The 22438-nt window shown below is 43.5% G+C and overlaps 2 protein-coding genes across 4 annotated transcripts; both read left to right on the forward strand.

Moving 5' to 3' along the window:
- Positions 1-1187: 1187 nt before the first annotated feature.
- On the forward strand, positions 1188-9279 carry LOC310864655 (synaptosomal-associated protein 25-like). The gene is made up of 7 exons (XM_083773353.1): positions 1188-1277; positions 2568-2609; positions 4494-4542; positions 4967-5093; positions 6597-6740; positions 8214-8358; positions 8611-9279. Exons 1-7 carry the CDS (start codon positions 1206-1208, stop codon positions 8671-8673), a joined length of 642 nt encoding a protein of 213 aa, XP_083629479.1. The 5' UTR covers positions 1188-1205; the 3' UTR covers positions 8674-9279.
- Positions 9280-9895: 616 nt separating this feature from the next.
- Positions 9896-21225, forward strand: LOC310865004 (uncharacterized protein). Of its 3 annotated transcripts, none has more exons than XM_083773930.1 (7): positions 9896-10015; positions 12440-12747; positions 13483-13577; positions 14678-14834; positions 16212-16421; positions 17732-17782; positions 17981-21225. In XM_083773930.1, the coding sequence occupies exons 2-7, from the start codon at positions 12585-12587 to the stop codon at positions 18727-18729; spliced, it is 1425 nt and encodes a 474-aa protein (XP_083630056.1). In that variant the 5' UTR covers positions 9896-10015; positions 12440-12584; the 3' UTR covers positions 18730-21225. The 3 variants fall into 3 exon arrangements, with proteins under 3 accessions (XP_083630056.1, XP_083630058.1, XP_083630057.1); XM_083773932.1 differs by having other exon boundaries at positions 17762-17782; XM_083773931.1 differs by having other exon boundaries at positions 9898-10015; positions 12478-12747.
- The last annotated feature ends 1213 nt before the right edge of the window (positions 21226-22438 follow it).

A 22438-nucleotide genomic window follows, 5' to 3' on the forward strand; every position in this document is an offset into this window, starting at 1 on the left:
TTCTTGTTGTGCCAGAGCTTCCCACTGAACCATAACCGCATAATCATAGTCAATTACATTCTGTTAACTGACTGAGGAGAGGAGAGGAGAGGAGAGGAGAGATAAAATCAAATAAAAGAAAGAAGGAGAGAACAGAACAAATGGGAATTAAAAGGAGACAAGGAGAGACAGGGACAGACAGACAGACAGACAGACAGACAGACAGACAGACAGACAGACAGACAGACAGACAGACAGACAGACAGACAGACAGACAGACAGACAGACAGACAGACAGACAGACAGACAGACAGACAGACAGACAGACAGACAGAGCTAGTTCAGGTTCTAACATAGCTGCTGCCAGTTTCTGTCTGTCACAGATACACATACAAGCATAAGTTGCAACCTGCATAGTGACTATATTTACTTTTGTTCAACTGTAAGAGCAGTAACTAAGAACAATGTTCATCGGCAGCTCAATTGATAGACTCTGGAGTTTGCTGCACCAACAGATGGGGCAGAAAATAATCTGCCCTATTTTTTTTTATCTATGGTCCCTATCCTGTCTACATGGTTCTCCTAATAAAGGAGAAGAAGAGGGACATAAAATTGGTTTTCTGGTTAGGTGTATAGTCGTCATTAACCAGAAGGTAAACAATGCAAATTGGAATGGACTTCCTCTTTTTAAATGAAACGTACAAACGACGAATCGACGATACGACGATTTTGGAAGGAGAACTTCTGAGGGTGACAAACCTTTATGAGGAACACACATGCTTTTATGTTGAATGAGTCAATCAATAATAATAATAATAATACCGGTAATAAAATCCTAAAATAGAATAACACATATATATTTTATAACTATTAAGTAAGATAAATGCAGAGAGAATAGTTTAAAAAAATAAAAAATAATGGTGAACAATGGTTGTTTTTGATCAACTCATTCGATCGACAGTGGTAGATCAAAAAGACCTGGTAAAGATGTGGGTCTTGCAGAACATTAATGGCTGCTGTGTCACACTACTATTCACTGCCATAAATAATGTTGATGTCAATGTGTTGTCTAGGCGCCGAAAACACCTGATGCCTTCCAACTTGGACTGACACACACACGCACGCACGCACACACACACACACACACACACACACACACACACACACACACACACACACACACACACACACACACACACAGGGGTTGGATTTGGCCACATGCCAAGATGTCGTGTGACCCGCCCATCAGGACAGCGCAGGAGGAGCTACATATGAGAGCCAATCAGGTCACAGATGAGGTAAATGATTGACCGGCTTGTTTTTCTTGTTTGTGTGCCAAAGGGGGAGAGTTTAAACGCTTCACCTTTCTACCTGAAACATCACATTTTGTCTCAGTGCCTCAGATAAGTGATGTTCATGAGACAATTAAGGAACACGCACGTGCGTGCGTGTGACCGGAATTCAACCCCAATAAGGGGTCAATGGGTCGTACTACAAACATACATACCGTACTTCAAACAGACAGACAGACATACAGACATACACACACGCCACTCCATTGGAGTGTTTAGGCATCGCTCAAGAAACATGAGTACTCTTTCCACCACTGCCTAAAACCTACTGTTGGGCCAACTCCTAACTGCTGTCCGTCTACATTACTACAAACCTCTTATCCTACTTGATATACTACAGCGTTTTTGATTGACTGAATACTTTTATTAACAGTTTGCAAATAGTACAGTGGTACTTGTTTCCATTGTGGTCCTGTGCGTCACACAAAAGCATACCAAATAGCAGATCTGCAAGCTCGAAATGCAGTGCAAAAGTGATTTGTTTTGAGCTTGTAGATTTGAGAATTCATTTGTTTTTTGTTTTGTTTTTATCCTGAAAAGTAACAATTTTGGAGATATGAGGTTTCCCCCCAACAGAGATGACATTATACCCTGGTATTTCTGAAGGCATCTGTACTACAAATGGAACATTCAAGTAAAGAAATGTACAAAGTCCACTGATCCTAAAACCTTTTAGTTTCAAGGACCCTCAGGTTGATATGCATATGAAATTAGATGCGTTGTGAGCTTGTAGGTTTGTTTTCTAATTTATGGAAATCTTACGGTGTCCACGACCCACAAATGGGTCCCGGCCCAGTGTTTGTGAACCAGTGCATTAGGCCACGCAACCCCATGTGATACCATGCTTTATCTCTGGCATCCGGCAATCACTCTCAGCGTTATGGACCCCTGGTGGTCCCCCGGACCACACATTGAGAACCAGTGACATAGCTCCTACCTGGCTTACCTGGTTGCCATAGAGACGGCTCATCTCTAGGACGACCATCTGCAGAGAGACTAGACTAGACACACATGAGCTCACTGTGGGTGTGGGGGACACTGAAACAAACATGCGCACGCACGCACGCACACACACACACACACACACACACACACACACACACACACACACACACACACACACACACACACACACACACACACACACAATGAATATAAATATAATATATAAATAAAATATGTATCATCATATATTGTTGTTTTAACTGTTTGATGTCATTTGAATATTTCTGTTAGTCCCTGGAGAGCACACGGAGGATGAGGCTGTTAGTTGAGGAGGTATGGACACGCACGCACGCACGCACGCACGCACGCACGCACGCACGCACGCACGCACGCACGCACGCACACACACACACACACACACACACACACACACACACACACACACACACAGACACACACACACACACACACACACACACACACAAATATAGAGAAAGAAACAAGAAAGTGGGATAGATAAACAGAAATTATGTATTTCTGCATTTATGAAGTCACTTTATCTCACATCTCATATACAGGTATGTTTACTGCATTATTTATTACAGTAATCAACAAAATAATATATCTACCAGACTACCAAGAAGCATATCTTTATCAAAATGTGCCAATGCTGTTCGACTTTAAATGAACGATCATCCCTATTGTAGGGGTGAACATTTGGAGAAAGTAAGCAATCTTTGTAGATCGGCTAGACCGCTAGAGCAGTGGTTCTCAACCTTTTTAGGCCACGGCCCCCCAAAATAATCATATTTGAACTGGAGACCCCCCCCCAGATCTGCAAATAAATCACACCCCTGTGAAGTGAGCAGTGCAATGTTGTGCAACATTGCACTGCTCACTTCACAGGGGTGTGATTCTTTTTATTATTAGTTTATTAGTTTTTTTCTTATGAAAGCAGAGAGTCTTCTGTTTCATACGGTATATAGTATGTACATGTCGCTATAGGCCTTATTTTGTGAATAATAGTTCTTCAGGTCCATGTTCTCTCTGAAAAAGAGACTTTTAGACAAGGCATGTGTATTCGTTATACATTACAAACGGGTCGATGACGTCCCAGACGCCTTCATTGCGGTCTTATCACTGCAATTATAATGAATAAAAAGATTATAATCACACGAATCACAACGGATAGTGATGGCTGCAGTGCATTGGCTGGCGAAGACGCTATGGCGATCTCCAACAAAAGACATGTAAAGCGGCCAGTTGATCATGGCGGTCCCTCGATAATGTCATTCGTTTCGTGCATCCGTCCATGACTCCGTGTGTGTGTGTTGCAAACGTTATGAAATGCCGATCGTTGCAGATTATTCTTGGTTTATATACGGGCAGGGGCAAATCGATGCTTACACGGCTGCGTTATATCTTTTTCCGAGAATGAGAGAGGACGAGGTGCAAGGCAGTTGAAGGCACAGTGGCAGTGGGGGGGGGGGACTCAAACTGCCAATGGAATCCGAGACGAAGAGACCTCCCCCACAATGCTTCCTCGGGAGAAACCATGTAGAAACAGGAGGGGAGGGGGAATTGAGTGTATTCACACACACTAGAGCATGGGTACGTCCATTTTAGATCCCCTGACATCTGCGTTCGTCTATGCCGTGCAGGCCGCCTCCATTACATCATAATGGATGCGGCCTGCCCGCATAGACCAGACCTCTTTTCAGGAGGGGGGGGGGGGCTTTTAACTCCCGGATCACATACCGGATCTTTGTAGAGCCGATCGGTGTTACTTTCTATGTTGTCCGGGCGCGTATAAAGATGAAGTACAGTAATCATTAAAAAACCATAAAAACGTATAGATGCGCTATGAGCATACCGTGATCGAGATATAAAAAGCGTATGGATACGTTTCACGCATTTGATGTGTTAACAAGCTTATAGAAAGGAAACAAAACAAAAAGGAAACACCCTGTCTATTTGAATGAATTATGTCAGTGATGAGAAGCACCTTATTTTATTTTACTTTGTGAGGTGTTGAGCCTATAGATCTGCTACTTTCACTATTGTTGAAAATGTTTAAGTTAAAAAAAATGGATTTCAAACATTTATAGTTATTTTTGTAGATGATGATATGCCCCAGTGTTAGCCAAAGTAAATCAGTATAATTGTTTATTTTGTATGTGTATGTGTGTGTGTGTGTGTGTGTGTTGTCCTCCCCAGAGTAAAGATGCAGGGATCAGAGCGCTGGTCATGCTGGATGAACAAGGAGGTACTAATCTTTATGTCTCTCTCTTATCTGTTATTATCTGTCTGTTAAGTGATGAGTTTGTTGAGTTTTGTGTCTTCAGTCTTCTGCATATATTTTGCCTGTATTTAGGCCAGGTGCTGGACAACAAGGGATCAAGGCAAACATCAAAGAGAAAGAAGGAACATCCACACACTTGTTTTTAGAGCTCCATAGTAGACTTAGCACTGTGATTATATTTGCAATCCCATAGTTGGAACGGTGGGGCGTTGCTATAGGAACCGGACCAATGTTAAAAGCTTCCGTAGACCTCAACGGAAGTTGAGGCCGTCGACGTCCATATATATACGTACCTGGGAAAAAATAGTTAAATAAAATGAGGGAGCATCGGTCCCTTAATGTGCTCCCTCCACTACACCCCTGCAGTAAACAACACTTCCTCCTACAGAGCAGTTGGAGCGTATAGAGGAAGGCATGGACTCCATCAACCGGGACATGAGAGAAGCAGAGAAGAACCTGACAGACATGGCGCGGTGCTGCGGCCTCACAGGCCTGTGTGCCTGGCCGCTCAGGAAGTACGTTCCGATTGGCTACGCTACCGACGCGCCACACGGCATTCCTTCATGTGGCCAAAACCCTCAACAGAGTCCATCACTATGTACAGTAGCTGTTGTTCAAGCTGTCGTTTCATCAAAGCAAACTGATAGCCACGCCTATGTCTTGTGTTTTTTCTGATACAGTGGTTCTCAGTCTTTTTAATTTCAGGGACCACCTTGACTTTGAAAGCGTACAAATGGATGGACCCGTAAAGTTCCATTTGTACACGCTCAGAACCCCCTCAAGGAACCATGAGGTGTTCCTGGACCTAACCATTGTTCTAATGCATATGTTGTTGTTATTCCTCAGTTGTGGCATTTGGAGTCTGGGTTGTGGGCGGCTGGCTGGTTTATGAGTTGCTAGGATTTGGGCTGAAACATGTTGCTGAATAGTTTTTCGTTTTGTGTCGCTTCCTTCTCTTTTCTCAACCTCCTCTCCTCAACCACCATCCCTTAAAACCCCCAAAATCCATCTCTTTCTTACTTATCTCGCCTCACCTATCTCGCTCCTCTTTCCTTCCACTCCTCCCTTACCATTCTCTCTCCTCATGCTCTTGCCTCCCATTATTTCTCTCCTCCCCCCTCTTCCCCATATCCCTCCCTCTCAAACATCCATCCATCCCCTGCAACTTTATTTTCACTCTTTTACTGTTCTGGTGCTGGTGTTCCATAGAGCAGCTGGAGCGAATAGAGGAGGGCCTGGATCAGATCAACAATGACATGAAGGAAGCAGAGAAAAACCTCACAGACCTGGGCAAATGCTGTGGGCTCTGCTCCTGTGATAAGTATGCTGTGTGTGTGTGTGTGTGTGTGTGTGTGTGTGTGTGTGTGTGTGTGTGTACGACTCCGAGCTGTTGGTTTGCCCCCCCCCAAAAAAAACTTGAATGGCTATTTAGCCATAGCCTACCTACAGCCTGAGTTGATAACCACTGCAATATATGAAATGGATTTAATACCTATGGATTAGAAATGTGACCAAATAGCCGACCATAGATCTCTGCCGACACATCTGGTGACATCTAAACAGGGCTAGAAAAGCAGCAAGAACCGTCACTAACAAACCTGCCTGTATGCTTTGGAAACCAACACTGCAGTCCCAATATGAAGGACAGCCCTAAAATATTTGCATTGGTTCTGCAATTACATTTCAGAATGGTTTCCATCCAGTTCTAGGCTGAGTTTAGATGACACTACATTTCGGTATGTGTAGATTGCTGATCATCTGGCTACGATGCCAGACTACAGCAGCTAATGTCTCACCCTCGCTCAATCTCTTCCTCCCATACTCCATCTCAGAGGCAAAATGTTGTACTATTACTCCACTACAATTATTTGAAAACTTATAGTTACTATGTAGTTTTTGATTATTACAAAACACATTAACTTCAATGCTATACATACATCTACAAGCTCACAATTGTGTTCTGTCTCTCATCTCCACTCCTCTCTCTCTCTCTCTCTCTCTAACTTATACCCCTCCAGGCTAAAGGCCTTTGAGGAGAGCGGGGCATACAAGGCAGTGTGGGGCGGAGCCTCCAGTGATGGCGTGGTGTCCAATCAGCCGTCCTCCAACAGGGTCGTAGACGAGCGCGAGCAGATGATCATGAGGGGGCCTTACATAAAGAGGTGTGTGTTTGGGGACTTGAGGGTGGGGGGGTGGCTGAACATTGAGCAGCACGAGAAAAGAGTCATGGTACAAAACTACTACTAAAGTACTACCTAATACTGAACCTAATACTGAAGAGCTACAATTCTCATTGTACAGTACAAGACCACTCTCTAAGTTTCATAGCTGAGAGGATAGGCGTAGCGATGGTGCAGTGTACCTGATTGTTATTGCTGCTCTTTTTTATTATTTATTTTAGGACAGGCGCTTTTCAACTCTTTGTTAAAGGGATAGTTCACAATCTTTTAACTTAATTTGTATGAAATACTTGCCATTAATATAGTGGTTGCAACTGTATTAATTGATTGCCCAAGTCCCGTGGTGGGAGTTCTGCTCTGGTTTTGGTAAATATTAAGTAATTCTGGTCATTTTGTGGGGGGGGGGGGGGGGCGCATTAAAAGTAAATGAATCCACAAAACAAGCATCATTTGTATTGTTGATCTATTTCTAAAATATTAGCGCAACTGTCGTTCAACTTTGACCCCTCTATCACATTTTTTGGCCATAGTGATATGAAGGGTCATTTTTTTAATATATATATATATATATATATATATATATATATGGGGACAATAATAATTATTATTATTATTGTAGCCCATTTCTGTCACATACTGGCAGGTTTACAATACATTTGGTTATTGGTCAGCAGTTTGCGAGATTAGATCTGGACACACAGACCACCTTATAGACGCCTGGACTCCTGCAGAGACACATCCACAATTTGTGATGTTCTGTCATTCAGAAATGATACATGTCGTAATGTAATAATAGGTGTGGTCAGCGTTCAGAGGGAACTTCCTCCAATAAACACATCTTGTGACTTGACTTGACTTGTGACGCACACACACGCACGTGTGTCTGACAACAAATTGAATTAGATCTAGGGCAGGCAGTGTAGGAGTTTAGTGTGTGTGTGTGTGTGTGTGTGTGTGTGTACGCACGCACACATTTGTTTGCTCTCATTTAGAACAAACTGACATACAATTCTGTCATCTGTTAATCGAGCAGCTGCTCAAACAGAGCATATTGGCAAACCACACACACAATAGCAATAGAAAATCTACATAAATCATAGCCTATTTGTACCATAGGCCTACAGCTGTCAGCCCTGCATGCTCTTTTCAGTGACTGTGTGTGTGTGTGCATGCACACGCGCATGTTGCAATAACTATATCATTATCATCTCTCCTCCTTCCTCTATTCCTCACCTCTCAACTTATGTGCCTCTTTATCTTTTTCTCCCCACTGCTTCTATCCTTCTCACGATCCCATTACATTTTCGCAACGCGGTTCAAACTCCTCCTTATCTCCCTCTCGCTCTCTGCCTCCCATCAACTCCCTGCACCCTTAATCTCTTCTTCTCACCCCCCCAACCCCCGCCCATTCCCTCCTCTGCTTACACCACCCTGCCTCTCCCCCCTCCCCCTCAGGGTGACCGACGACGCCCGAGAGGACGAGATGGAGGAGAACCTGCAGCACGTGGGCAGCATCCTGGGCAACCTGAAGTGCATGGCCCTGGACATGGGCAACGAGATCGAAGTGCAGATCCCACAGATAGGTCGCATCGAAGGCAAGGTAGGCAGTGGCACCGGCCGCCAGCGCTTTGATGACGGCATTCTTGCGATAATTGCGATACACAGAAAGGTGTAGGGTGTGTGTCAAAATAATGTACGACATTTTTGGAAGAGACTGCACCAATTGGTTTGACTACTAAACACACTTTGAGCCAGAGGATTAGCTAATCATAGTGGCCGGTTATTATCTTATAGGTCACACACACATCACTTTTCAAAGATTGTAAGGTTTCTTTTCCCTCTTCTTTTGCAGGCTGAACTCAACGTGTCCCGAATCAACGCAGCCAACCAGAAAGCCAAGAGCCTCATGAAGTGATAGAGCCCTTCTCCGCTTACACACTATACAGCTGTTACTGTTTTCTCGACTGTGTTCTAGAAATAAGCATGTACCTGTATGCTGTGCTAATGTGTGCGAGTACCACGGGGCACAGGCCTCTGCCTTATTTAAGAGCGGGAATACTCCTTAAAATACTTTGTCACAAAAAGGTCCATGTGTCATATGGTTTCTAGTGGCAGTTAAAAAAATAGTTATTTTCACTTTTCATTCTTACTCTCCCCAATGTAAACACAACATGGCCCATTGTCCCCTAGTGCTCAAAATGTTCATCAAGACATTTAACACACGCGCTGGGTCCCTCTGCTGGCCGAAAGAGGTATTGCCCAATGGAGAAATACGTATTTGTAATTAGAGGAAGGCCTCGGCTGACACCCAGCGGTCACACATGTCCTCTTCACTCGTCCCCTCCCTTCCATTTCTCGACGTTGATGCAAAATGGAGGTGAGGTGACGTTGAATTGTTTTTCATCGTGATTGCGCACACAGCAGGGAAAGGTCTAGAGGCAAGAGATCGCCTCTGTGAAATAGTTCTCATAGCAAAATGTTGATGAAGATGAAAAGCACTTTATTTGTGATTGTATATATTTACTTACAGTCAAATCACCTGACAATAGCCTATAATAGTTTCCCTAGCTATTGGTGTATTTGTTTTGGGGCCTTCTTAATAATAGGTTATACGCATTGTGCTGAAGTGATAGAATGGTAAAATTGTAGATCTAATTCTCTGTGATGCTCTGTGATCATCATTAGCAAAAATTAATAATCAATTAGTAACATTTGAGGATATTGTCAATGGCAGGCCTTGCGTGATTGATTAAAGGCCCCAGAGTGTAATTGGTATTTGTTAAATTGTTAATGTGTTGAAATAAATTACCATCCCTGAAGTGTGAGTTCTCGTGATATTAATTTATGTAGCCTATACAAAAGACTTGAAGGGGGGCATGGGGGTCTAACTCTGAGGGGGTACAGCCGTACAAATGGCACCAAATAGACCAAAAAAGGGTCAGTTGGTGTAATTTGTACTCAGAATTATATTAGCATAATTGGGTCCCAAAATTCGTTAACTTGGGGGACGTGGGAGATGGCGTGTGTGTGTGTACATTGTAATGAGGCCATCGGGGAGGTGGGGGGCGTTGCAGACCCAGTATTCAGGGAAAATGTTACGCGTTTCTGTACGTGGTGGTGGAGGATGGAAGGAGAAGAGAAAAAAAACGCGCGTCTGCGCATTTCGCTCTTCTCGTCACTCCGAACTTTCGGGAGAGAGAGCTGCGGAAGAGAAGGAGGAGGGGAGAGAGAGACAAAACCCAACGTCATTAATACTGGTAAATTTTGCACCCAACATCCAACACAACCTTCGTTGTAAAGTTAACTATCGTGTTATGTGTGCCGTCGACGCCAACAGTAGCTCGCGCGGGGGGTGAGAGAAACGATGAAATGCGTGTATCGCGAAAAATAAAAATGGAAGCTTAGCCGACATTTCGTGGTTCTGTCTCGCGCATTTTAGCACACAAGCTATGCATTTAATATCGCAAGCAACCGAACGACACGCCGATCGACCTACGGTACCGAAACAATACAACCCGCGGTGTATTTATAAACGGTCAAACGGGCGTCCGTTATCGTTGTGCGTAAAGGGTTTTTTCCCCGTCCGTTCACGAAGCGAAAAAGAAAAGAAAAACCCGACATGGCGGAATCCGTTCGTGGGCTGATCCTCCCGTTCTGTTCTGTTGTGTGTGTGTGCGCGCGGGGAGGAGGAGGTATGAGGAGGAGGAGGCACCGGACTCACGGACTGGGGTTGGAGAAGGAGGAGGGAGGTGCAGGCAGCACAGCGCTGCTGTGAACAAAGAAATACCGGAAGTTCACGCTCGCTCACCGCCGCACGAGCAGTGTTGCCATATATTGTGAGGGAAATACGCAACCAGGTTTGGTTGATTGAAATTGGTATTTCACAGTACAATAGGTACATTTCAGAACTTAAGTCGACAAAAACTGCTACTTTAAAGGCGGAACGCACTAAGTCTTGTTTACATCAAGGTCCTACATTTTCAATTCATAAGAACATTTAAAGACTTACAAATATGTACACTTCTATGAAAAACTCGAAATCATTATGAAGAAAGTTAAACAGTGAAAAACATGAAGACCTAGTATGGAAAAACGGGGCGGGGGGGACTCAAACTTTTTTTTACAGGTGTCAGTTTCGAATTGCAGCCGTAGGTTTAGAATTGCATGTGTAGGTGCTCTTTGAGAGCGGTTTGAAGGAGACTGGAGACAAGGGATTCACATTTCTTAATGGCTGTTGGTAGGGAATTGCGCATTTTAGAGGGATACGTCTAGGAAAACAAGCCTGAAAGAAGCGATATACGTCCACATGAGCACTTATCGGTATCGGCTATTTGAAAATAGCAAATCTGTGACACGTGAGCTTGTAGATCTGCTATTTAAAAAAAGAAAAAAGGTATATTTGGAAATATTTGAAACATTCCAACACAAATCTGGTACAGGGCTCCCTGGTACAAAAAACTGCAACCAGCAACTCGCTTAAGCCGACATGGCAACACTGCACGAGGCCGGTGATCCCATAGCCCGGAGGGACGGTCGCTCTGGTTGGTTGGTTGTTAAGGACGTCTGAGTTTGTAGATTAGGTTATTTTTGCGACGCGCGACACGGTTGTACGGTGGGGAATGAACACAGAACACCTTTTTCAGGAATTGTTACAATGCAATATTGTCTGGTATTCTGAAAATACCATTTTATAGATAATTTTATATATTCAGTATTGACTTGATTTCTACTATAAAAAAGACTGCCCCTGCTGTCGTTGTAGTTGCTGTAGGTACATAGGTTATTATTATTATTATTATTATTATTATTTTCTTTTGCCTGACAGCCAGATAGCCAATCACAGTGCAACCGTTCCTCCGGTCTCTGGGATGAAGACACTTGGTCTCACCAGAGCCATAGCGTAAGACAGAGTTACGACAACTCTGTTCACTTCATGGGGCCAGGCCGCCAGGGCTACATAGACTTCTATTGGTTTGTGCCTATAAAAGGGACAACCGGAAGTTTATGGAATGCATTGGAGTCTATGGGCTCGTGCGAGTACATGAACCACGTGACCGGGCTGTTTTCTGCCCCCTCAATGTTGCAACTCTGTCTATAGGACCTACTCTATGGCTCTGGGTCTCACATACTGCTCAGGCTCTATCATTAATATACAGTTTTAGTGTTTGTGACTTGGCAAGCCAAGATGTACATTTAACTTTAGTGGAATGTTTTTTTTTGCCTTCATTTTGTTTTTGTTATTCTTTCTTTTTGTGTTATCACTACCCCACTAAAGTAAACACACAATAGTTAACGTCAAGTTAATCGTTTTGGGCAAATTATTAGAAGAAGCAGTTGAGCAATATCCTCAAATAACAATATCTTGCATATGGTGCAATTTAGTGGTCAACGGTCAATAGATCTGAGATGCCTTGCACTATTCACAGGAGCCACAAGCTTATAATGCATCCCACTGTGATCTTGTAGATCTGCTATCATTGCCATTTGTGGTACTGTATATTAATATTAGTGCTTAACAGTGGCTTAACTGCATCTCTTCAATAGGCTTTAACTCCCTCTCCTGTTATCTCTCATTTTCACCCACGTCCTCCCTCCTCGTTTCATCCCCTTGTCCTTTCTCCTTTCATCCCCTCGTCCTCTCTCCTTTTGTCTGTCTCTCTTTTCTATATTTTCCTTACTAGCTTCTCCTCCGTTTGTATTTTCTCACTCTGGCTCTCAGGCCTTGAGGGTCCAGCGAAAGACCGGTAGCGGATTTTCTCTGGACTGGCTCCGGGTTGGATATTAACCATTTTGGATCCTGACACTGGATTGGCCTAGAGCGTGGACATGGATTTGCCTGTCGTCTGGAAGATGGAAGATGACGACGAGCCGTACAGGTTGGGGGGTGGGAAGAGTTTGGGAGGAGCGATAAGGTCCAAACCTCGGTTTACTTTCACAGAAGTCAAACTCCTTCTGGACGAGGTGAAACGGAACCGATACATCCTTCTCAGTGAGTATCAGGGAAATGTGTGTGTGTGTGTGGGTGTGTGTGCGTGTGCATGTGTGGTGTACGAGATGTGAGATTCGTTGCTATAAAGTAATAGTGTCATTTTACGGTTCTCAGCGGTGGTTCTCAATTCTCTCTGTGCGTTGCTTTCGTGACTTGTAGACTGTCTATTTTCACTTTTAGTTTTAATTTTAACCATTTTTGGAGAAAAAAATCACTTGAAATGTTTGAAAAAATATCATAATAGCCCTGCCCCTTCCAGTGATTTTCCTTACCTTTCAAGTAGTCACATGAATATTTATCTCCAGTATGATAGATCCCCTCATTATATATATATATATATATATATATATATATATGAGCGCCATCTAGCTAAACTAAAAACACACTTCAAAACATGTGATTGGCAGTGTGGGCTTTGGGGAAAAATCACGTCAATACACTGGCAGTGATTTTCTTTATTGTGTTTGATTTTAACCGCGTCTCACAAAGATTTGTCCAACAAATGGGTCCCGACCCACTGTTTGGGAACCAGTTGCAGGTTGCAGGTCTTTCCTCTCTGTATTCCCTGCTCCCTCCACATCTGTTAATAATGTCTTCCAATCTCCTAACCGCGTTTCTCTTCTCCCTCACTCTTCGTTTCTCTCCTTCTGTCTTGCCCTTTTCCTCACTGCCGTTTCCTTACTGGCCTCTATTGGTTCTTCCCTCACCCCTCCTCTTCTCTAATGGTCTGAGCAGAGAGGTTCAACAACGGCGTTTCAGCAGATGCCAAGAAACAGACATGGGCTGAGATAACGGAGCTGATCAATGACCTGGGAGAGAACCACAGAGAGGTTACTAACACTATACTTGATAAGTAACAGGAAAAGAGAAGATTAGTGATTTACGAGACCCTCAAGAGGAAAATTGTCAAAGAAATTGTAAATGTAAAAAAAATATTAAATAGATTATAGTAAGATTAAGAGTATTTACATGCAAGTGGTTAACTTTGAACTTTGTTATTAATAATGGTAGCAGTCAGAGAAGTTGCTCGAAAAAAAGTTATGGCCATTTTCATATACCACACCATAGACATATAAGGCAACATTTTCCAAATTTCATCATGCTTTAAGTAGCATGTGACATATCAAACTAGGGGGTTTTCATGATTCTGAATCCATTCCATGCATTCATTCGTTTTGCACGAAAAACACTCCTTGGGCTGAAAACGGCCTCAGCCGTCATCACAGATGTGATGAGGTCAGCACATTTGCGCACATTTAGGCGAGTGGCTATGGCACATGTTTTTAGCCAAAGGAGTGTTTTTCGTGTAAAACTAATGCTTGGAATGGATTCAGTATCATGAAAACCCCCTACATGTCGCATGCTACTTAAAGCATAATGAAATTGGGAAAATGTTGCCTTTACAGGTAGTCTATGGTGTGGTATACAAAAATCACACCCGTGTGAAGTGAGAGAGTAGCGACACGCTTTGATCTCGCCGCAAAGCGGGTGTCTATGGGCTATAGTTCCAAACATTGATCCTATGGCTGGAACTATCCCATTGAGATAGAATGAGCACTTCCGCATTCCATTGTTACAATGGGAGTCAACGCTAGTGTCGCCACTCTCTTACTAGATTACTCTGGATTAGGTGATGTAATGAGGCACATTATTGTTTACAAAACAAACATTGAACTAAAGACAAACATTAAACCTATATATATATATATATATATATATAAACCTATATCAAAAATGTCCATAACTTTATTTCGCTGTGTTTCCGGCAGAGCAGGCCTCTCATTCTGTGAACCCTAATGACCAAATGAATAGAAAAAAAAACGCAAATAAAAAGTACGGCATGACATCACAGGTTAAACTCTATTCCTTGCGCATTTGGGCCTGTGGCCCGCCGGCTCTTAAGGTGTGCATCTATTTTTCCACCTCCCAGGTTCGTCAGATCATGAAGAAATGGGCGGACCTGAAGTGTGACGGGAAGCGGCGCATCGCCGCCCTCAGGGGCACCAACAGCACTACGCTGAAGAAGAAAACCCTGGGCCCTGTAGAGAGGATGGTTCACAAGATCCTGCTCATGGCCCCTGGATCAGGTAGAGCAGTGATTCTCAACCTTCTAAGGGCACTTTCACACTGGACATTTTTGGTTTGTTCAAAACGAACCATTGTCCGCTTACCCCTTTGGTTCGGTTGGTGTGAACGTGCACCCGAACTCTGGTGCGGATCAAAGAAACGAACCATGGTCCGCTAAAAAAGGCCGGACTCGGTTCGCTTCCAAACAAACCACGGTGCGGTTCGTTACTGGTGTGAATGCATTCGGACTTTACAGGACGATAGCCAAAATAGCCGTCGGGCGTCGGCAGTTGTGAGGCTGCATTAATAATTAGTTCAAAAAGCATGTCTTTTTTTACGGGGATCACTTGTCATTTGTGTAATTTGTTTTCATATTTGGTACGCTTTACAAAGTCCAGTGTGAACACCAAACGGACCAAAATCTTAATGCAAATATTTGGTCCTTGATCCGGACCTTCTAAGTGAACTTTGGGTGTGAAAACGCCCTTAATGTCAGACAGGGATCCCCAGTGTGATGTGCATTAGGCCACGGCCCCCCATTTAATGTGATTTATTTTATGATTTTTACACACACTGTGAAATCCTTTGTGTTCATTTAACTCTCAGAGTTACAGACCTGTAAAACTCCAATTGGACCCCTGGTGGTCCCTGTACCTGACATTGAGAAACTATGAGATAATGTGGGACTCCACATCGCGATAACCTCAGCAACGACAGCCCAAATATGGACGTGCCTGAGAGGTCGGCACAGATGGCACGTCACATGCCCATATATGGAGATACCCGTGGGTGTGTGCCCAGATTATGCCCATATATGGAGATGCCTGACATCAGCACGAATCGACTGTTAGGCAACAGTTGTATGCCCATATATTATGGAGATCTCTGTCAGCGCAAAATCCACGTTAACGCAACGATTATGTCACGGTACTAAGTGCCTGCATTATGCCCAAATATGGACATTCCTGATGTCAATACTAACATCATAGCTAACTGACTGCTGCGTCGAGACGCCTGAACACGCTGCTCAACGCCTTTCATTTGCGACGTGGGGAAAGCTGATAACGCCACGTGAACGTGAACCCAGAATTTGTCTCAAATTCAGGGAACCATCCTCTCTACAGGGCCTGGGATCTTCTTCCTCAGCATAGTCTGGTTTCTAGGTCACTTAGATCGGCCATCTAAATGCAGTTGCAAGTATGAACACTGCCACAGCAGTCCCCATAAAGTACATACATTGGAATTACACAGGTGCGTAATTCAATAAAACAAACGGTTGAGGAATGGCAGCTTTAGACTGTAATGTTCACGGGTGAAGGCGTAAATAATGCTGATCACGCAGCATTTATCTAGGCTTGGGAATTTTGACCGTGTATTTTTATCCACTGATTGGACAGATAATAACAGTGATCTGGAGTGGGACGATGATGACGAAATGGATTTAAAAAAGTGGCAGTTGGCGAAGGGCGTCCCCCCTCCATCCACTCCAGCCTTCAGCTACCTGAGCACACCGGACAACAATCCCCTCACCCTACCAGGAGGCAACTCTTTTGACGCCACCTCTTTTGATGTATCGCCCCTCTCCACGCCAGAGAAAGAACCCAGTGGTAAAGATGATTGTTTTGTGTCTGGGTATTCCACACACATCGGATAGGAAACATCCTCAGAATGTTCTCAGAGTGCAGATTCCGCTTCGATTCAGTGCTGTGACGTCACATACAGTAGACACAAGAAAAAACTAGAACTGCACTCTGTCGAGTGCATACTTGCTTGTTGCACACTAGTAGGCCATAAATGGCCAACTAGTGCGCAAGCAGAGCGCGCAAGTACTTTCGACCGCTGTAAACTGTCAAATAGTATTATTATAGTATTATTAAGTATGGTTCAAGTATACACAGGAGCATTACCTTTAATCCTCCCAACACTAAAACATATCGTCATTACGTCACCATCGAAAACCAATTACACTCTGGCACTTAATCCACATATTTCTTACGTCATCATTGAGAGCTAGTTATACATATACTATATAATATATATATATAATGTAATTTGTAAGTTGATTAGCGTAGCGGTATACTGTGGTTACTTTGCACCAAAAACCGTCCCAGCCAACCCGCCACTTTTGATGCGTATGCAAATAAAACAGCAAATTGTGCCTGATTTGCTGGGACCAGATTACATACATGTATACACTGAGCATTACCTTTAAAACTCCCAACACTAAAACATATCGTCATCACGTCACAATCGAAGACCAATTACACTCTGGCATTGGGTCCTTTAATCCACATATTTCTTACGTCATCATTGAGAGCTAGTTATACATATACTATGTAATTTGTAAGTTGATTAGCGGTATACTGTGGTTACTTTGCGCCTAAAACCGTCCCAGCCAACCCGCCACTTTTGATGCGTATGCAAATAAAACAGCAAATTGTGCTTGATTTGCTGGGACCAGATTACATACATGTATACACAGGAGCATTACCTTTAATCCTCCCAACACTAAAACATATCGTCATTACGTCACCACGAAGACCAATTACACTCTGGCATTGGGTCCTTTTATCCACATATTTCTTACGTCATCATTGAGAGCTAGTTATACATACACACCATGTAATCTGGTCCCAGCAAATCAGGCACAATTTGCTGTTTTAATTGCATACGCATCAAAAGTGGCGGGTTGGCTGGGACAGTGCATATGAGCCGGGCGAAACTATTACTTGCGCGCTCTGCTTGCGCAAGTAATGACACTGTAGGATCATCTATACGCTTTAAAGCTTTTTTAAACAGACTTTCAAAGTTTATTTCAGGCATCAATTGTATTCTGACAGGCACTTCCCAGATCCTACTTGACATGAACGCAACATTAATTAAGGTAGAGCTGACTGTTCTTTTCCCCTCTCTCCAGGGGATCCTTTCCATGCCTCGTCTGACGTAGAGTTCGACCCGATTGAAGATGGTAAGAGTTTTGCGAAAAACAAGTTAATTTGACCATATTATCAGAAAATGAACATTTGAACAGAAAACAAAAGTTATGAAAAATTTGAATGCAAATACAACATGATATGGGGCGATGTTCAAAAACATGTACATTCAGTGTATTTTGTACACATGGTGTGTAATTAATAAATCTACATTTGTGTCTCCGCTCTGGCAGATTTTGATGCAGACGACAAGGACTCCATATCCCTATTCACACGCCTTGGGCCTGGAGGCCCGTCGTCCTCCGCCTCCCTCGACCCCCTCCTCTCCTCTGGCGAGGCGCTGCTGAAGTTCAAGCCGACCCGCCACACCTACTCCAGAAGCCTGCCCATCCCGTCCCCCAGACCTCCCCTCGGACCTCCTCTCTCCTCCGCCTCCCCTTTCCTCCCGCCGGCCTCTGACTCCACCTCGTCCTCCCTCCCCATGTTAGCGGGAAGGGAGGACGCTCCTCGTCCCACCTCCTCGTCCGCCACCAACGGCACCACCTTCCATCCTGCCGCTGGCGGCACCTCCTTGTCTTCCTCCGTATTTCCTCCGACCCCCTCTTCCTCCTCCGCGGCCTTCCCCCCTCCGCCACCTCCTCACTCTTACTCCCAGCCACCCCCGCACCTCTCGCACGCCCCCTCCTACTCGCTCCCTCCCCGGCCCCAGCTCTCCCAGCTGGCGGCCCAGAGCCTGCAGCAGCAGCACGCCAGCCGCCTGCTGCTGTCCTCCGTGTCCCACTCTCTGGAGGGCCTGGCCCAGTCCGTGCAGCTGCTGGTGGAGAGCCAGCAGGAGTTCGTGCAAGAGTCGCTGCACATGCAGCGCGAGACAGTGGACATCCTGAAGGACTTCGCCGGCACGGTGCTCGCCATGCTCGGGGACAAGGCCGGCGGTGGCGGCAGCGCTGGCGCTGACGGAAGTGGCACTGGACAGCGTCCGTGAGCGACTACAGTCGACGCGGTTCTGAGAAGGAGGGGAGGTCGGATTAGACTTGACAGCACCCTTGCATGCAGTGGGAACGATGGAGAGATTTGTCCGTTGAAAGTTGGACGGACGACGAGATTTCGGGGTTTACCACTTGAGCCCTAGCGTCCCTATTCTGGGGAGAACATGGGTTAGGGGTTTACCACTTGAGCCCTAGCGTCCCTATGCTGGGGAGAACGTGCGGCGCAAATGGCCGATCTACAAGCTCACATTGAGCTGGTAGATGGGCTGTTTTTGGCAAAGATATTTGGTGTGTAGATGGAACAAAGGGAGGGGTTTAAGCACAACCACGATATTGGAGCGACGGATACGGGTGGTGGGGTGAACGGTCATGGGCTAAGGGTGTAAGAGCAGCAGGTGAGGCCATGCTGGGGTGCAGATTGATGCACACACGCCTGAGGAAATGCTACATTTCTCTTGCACGTCTCTTTTCATTTTGTATTTCGTTTTTTAAATGACAATATACATAGGAGTCCACAGTCGGGAGAACACACAGTTAATCCTGAGTGTTAATTTATCTCTGAGAATGTGCAAATGGACCTGCTAAATGTTACGGTGCAAGGCCTTTATTTGCTTAGAATATGGAATTAAATTATTACTGACACTATGGTTCAAAGCAGCCGTCAGAATACTGCTGTTTTATTTTTTGTTTTTTTTTACTACTGTTTTAAAGGACACTGAAAACATTTCTATAGTTTATTAATGGTGGCACTGTGGCAGTTGTACATAGATTCTACCCTAATGGAAATGCCCACACGTTGAATGGTTCTTCAGATATATGCAAATACGAGTGTGCTTTTGTGTTGCTAGACGCACTCTTACAGGTGACTATTATGCTAGGGATATTAACTGTGTGGTCAGAGAGAGAGAGAGCTTTTAAACATATTTAAAGGAACTAACAACTCTAACAATAAGACAGCTCTGTATCAGGGGTACAGACAAATTGCCACACGCCTGGCGAGACGTAGCTATTAAATGTCAACTCTAGTAGAGAGGATGTTCTTTTCATTTATTGAGTAAGAGTGTGATAATCGGTGTTGGAGAAGTTACTTTCAAAATGTAATGTGTTACTTCAATTCAAAGAATTGAGACGAGATTACTTTCTGTGCCAAAAGTAACAAAAGATATTGTGTTACTTTCACCCTTAAATGGGGTGCAAGAGGACTAGACAAAATACATTGAATAGACAAGAATGCCACAAAGAAGTTCTTGTTATTAAAATATTTTAGCAGCCTAAATTAGAATTTCATGATTAAACACATTAAACTCAGAAGTTGCAGAATGCAGTGTTCTGAGACTATATGTGCAGGGTGCCATATTTTTTTGAAAGTCATAGTTAATGATATACAAACTGCATTGTCACTGGTGTGCATGAGTCCATTAGAAAATGAATACCAACACCAACAATGTATATTTACCATCACAGGTGAATGCGTGTACGCAACCACACAAACAGAATATGACTGAAAACTACACCGGGTGAATTTGGAACTGAGCCCACTTATTATTACATGTCCATGTTTTACTTTGAGTTAATGAACCACTTAATCTTAAACCCTAACAACACCAATGGGTCACCATGCAACTCCTTGGGTCCAAACTATTGGGCCATTGAATTCCATGCGTTGAATCACTATAGGGTCAATGTGGGTCAACGTGTAACAAGACATATCACACCGCAGGGACAACGCTAAAACTGTCTTGACCCTTTGGTGTGGTTAGGGCTTTAATGTCACATGAAGAAAGTGGCTTTTTGAGAAAACATAATATATATTTTAGTTCGTCAAGAGTAGTAGGGCCAAAATCAATTAAGTGGAATTGTGTTCATTAATGCAGTGGAGGAGGAAACTATTTTAAGTGTGCTTGTTTTAAGTGTTAATTTAATCTGTTCAAAAACATTCTCTTTGATTGGGAAGGTCCGGTTTCTGTAACTGCCACTTGGTCAGGTAATCAGAATGTCCTATTCTAGAAACCAAATCTGTTTGTTGGTGAAAGTGAATATGTGATACATAGCAGAGGTTGGGGTTCATTTCTAGTGTTTTTTCCACAGGCCATTGACAGTGTTTGAGAGGGTCCCCAGCCAAATGGAGCAGTTCAATGTCACTATAATTCAATTCACTGGGAAGTGAATACAATATTTAAAAACGATGTACGAGTTAATGGCTTCTAATGTCAAATCATCCTGAAAAACATCTGGACAAAATATCTGAATGTGACATCTTTACCAGGGGCTGCCTTCCTTCCATGTGCAAATGCCTGTGAAACTACTAAAGATACACAACCAAATACGAACCTGAAATTAGCAGGTTTTGTTGTGTGTTACACTGCAAAAGAGAACTAGAGCTGTTTTCTTTGCTTCATTACCTGCCATTGGTGTCTACCGAACTGCTTTTACCCTACCTGCTGTAACACTAGGCTGTGTGATCTTTCCTACAACCAAAATAAAAATTACTATGTAAAAAGTCATCGCTGCATTGTGGCCGTATTCAATGATCACGTGGTGATTAAGTATATTCACTTGTATTTTTAATATTTTTGGAGACAAATATTGTACTATTGACTCCACTACATTTCTATTTCAAATAGTGAAAATAGCACATCTACAAGCTCAGTGTGTCATGATATGACACGTGAGCTAGTAGTTCTGATAGTTTCACTTTCTAGCAGATAGTTTCAGTTTCTTGTTTTTCTGGAAGGGATTGTGACATAAAAAAAATAGTTTTTGTAATTGTTCTTAATTTGTTTTGGTTTTCTGAGCTCAATTGCACCCAAGAAAACAGAGCTTTTAACATTCAGTAGATTTTCTGTGGTTTGGTAACCTCGTGTCACCAGGCTTTCCACCTCGGAGGAAAGCCTGGTCTGTTACAACCGTACCGTTACAGTACCGTGTGGAACGGATATCGTTATGTCATGTTGTAGAATTGTTTTGTAGTCATCAGGCAGGAACAATCAATCAGAACTTCCTTTTCCCTCAAACCGGAAGAATAACAATAAAAGCTCTCGTAGCCTGCAGCTTTTATTGATTCAAAACAATACTACAACATGACGTAGCGATATCATCCGCTCCTGACCGGATCATAAACCCAAAAAGGAAAAAAAGGAAAATTAATGTCATGGAACCGTTAAGAAAATATATGGAGATCTGCTATTTTCACTATTTGAAATAGAAATGTAATGGAGTCAATAGCACAATATCTGTCCTTGTATTAGAGTGATATTAGAGCAAGATAATCTACTAGTAGCCTACTGGGGTTGAGTACATTGTCCACCACTGGTTGAGACCTGTGTGTGTGTTTTGGGCACATGGCCGAGACGGGAGCACAAAATGATCCAAAGTTTACAGTCCCATTGAAGATCCAATCACCATATAAAATGATCATGCATATGCCATGTTAGCTATACAGTTTATAGATCATGCTGAGCTAAACAGTATTTGTATTTCAAATAACAAGAAGAAAGTGTCCACTCGGATCCCCACACAGTGACAGCACTGTTTACGCACAGACAGACCATGTAAATCCACGGTAACAGGACATCTTTGCGTTGCGTAAACTGCTTTCTCCGTCTCCAACTGTGTTTACTCCTCCTCATTCATCCGCCACATTGTTTGCTTCATTTCCTTTATTTGATGCGATTGCATTCACACCAATCGCAATGAAATCGAAGT

This window comes from Protomyctophum parallelum, assembly GCF_964188405.1.
Source record: "Protomyctophum parallelum genome assembly, chromosome: 9".
Classification (NCBI taxonomy): domain Eukaryota; kingdom Metazoa; phylum Chordata; class Actinopteri; order Myctophiformes; family Myctophidae; genus Protomyctophum; species Protomyctophum parallelum.

What these genes read in the sequence shown, in the direction of transcription:
- LOC310865004 (XM_083773930.1), top strand. Translation starts at nt 12,585, where the DNA reads ATGGATTTGCCTGTCGTCTGGAAGATGGAAGATGACGACGAGCCGTAC. An exon ending in GAACCGATACATCCTTCTCA is followed by an intron (nt 12,748 to 13,482) that starts GTGAGTATCAGG and finishes TGGTCTGAGCAG; the next exon opens with AGAGGTTCAACAACGGCGTT. An exon ending in GTTCGACCCGATTGAAGATG is followed by an intron (nt 17,783 to 17,980) that starts GTAAGAGTTTTG and finishes CCGCTCTGGCAG; the next exon opens with ATTTTGATGCAGACGACAAG.
- LOC310864655 (XM_083773353.1), top strand. Translation starts at nt 1,206, where the DNA reads ATGTCGTGTGACCCGCCCATCAGGACAGCGCAGGAGGAGCTACATATG. An exon ending in CCAATCAGGTCACAGATGAG is followed by an intron (nt 1,278 to 2,567) that starts GTAAATGATTGA and finishes TATTTCTGTTAG; the next exon opens with TCCCTGGAGAGCACACGGAG. An exon ending in TGTGCCTGGCCGCTCAGGAA is followed by an intron (nt 5,094 to 6,596) that starts GTACGTTCCGAT and finishes ATACCCCTCCAG; the next exon opens with GCTAAAGGCCTTTGAGGAGA.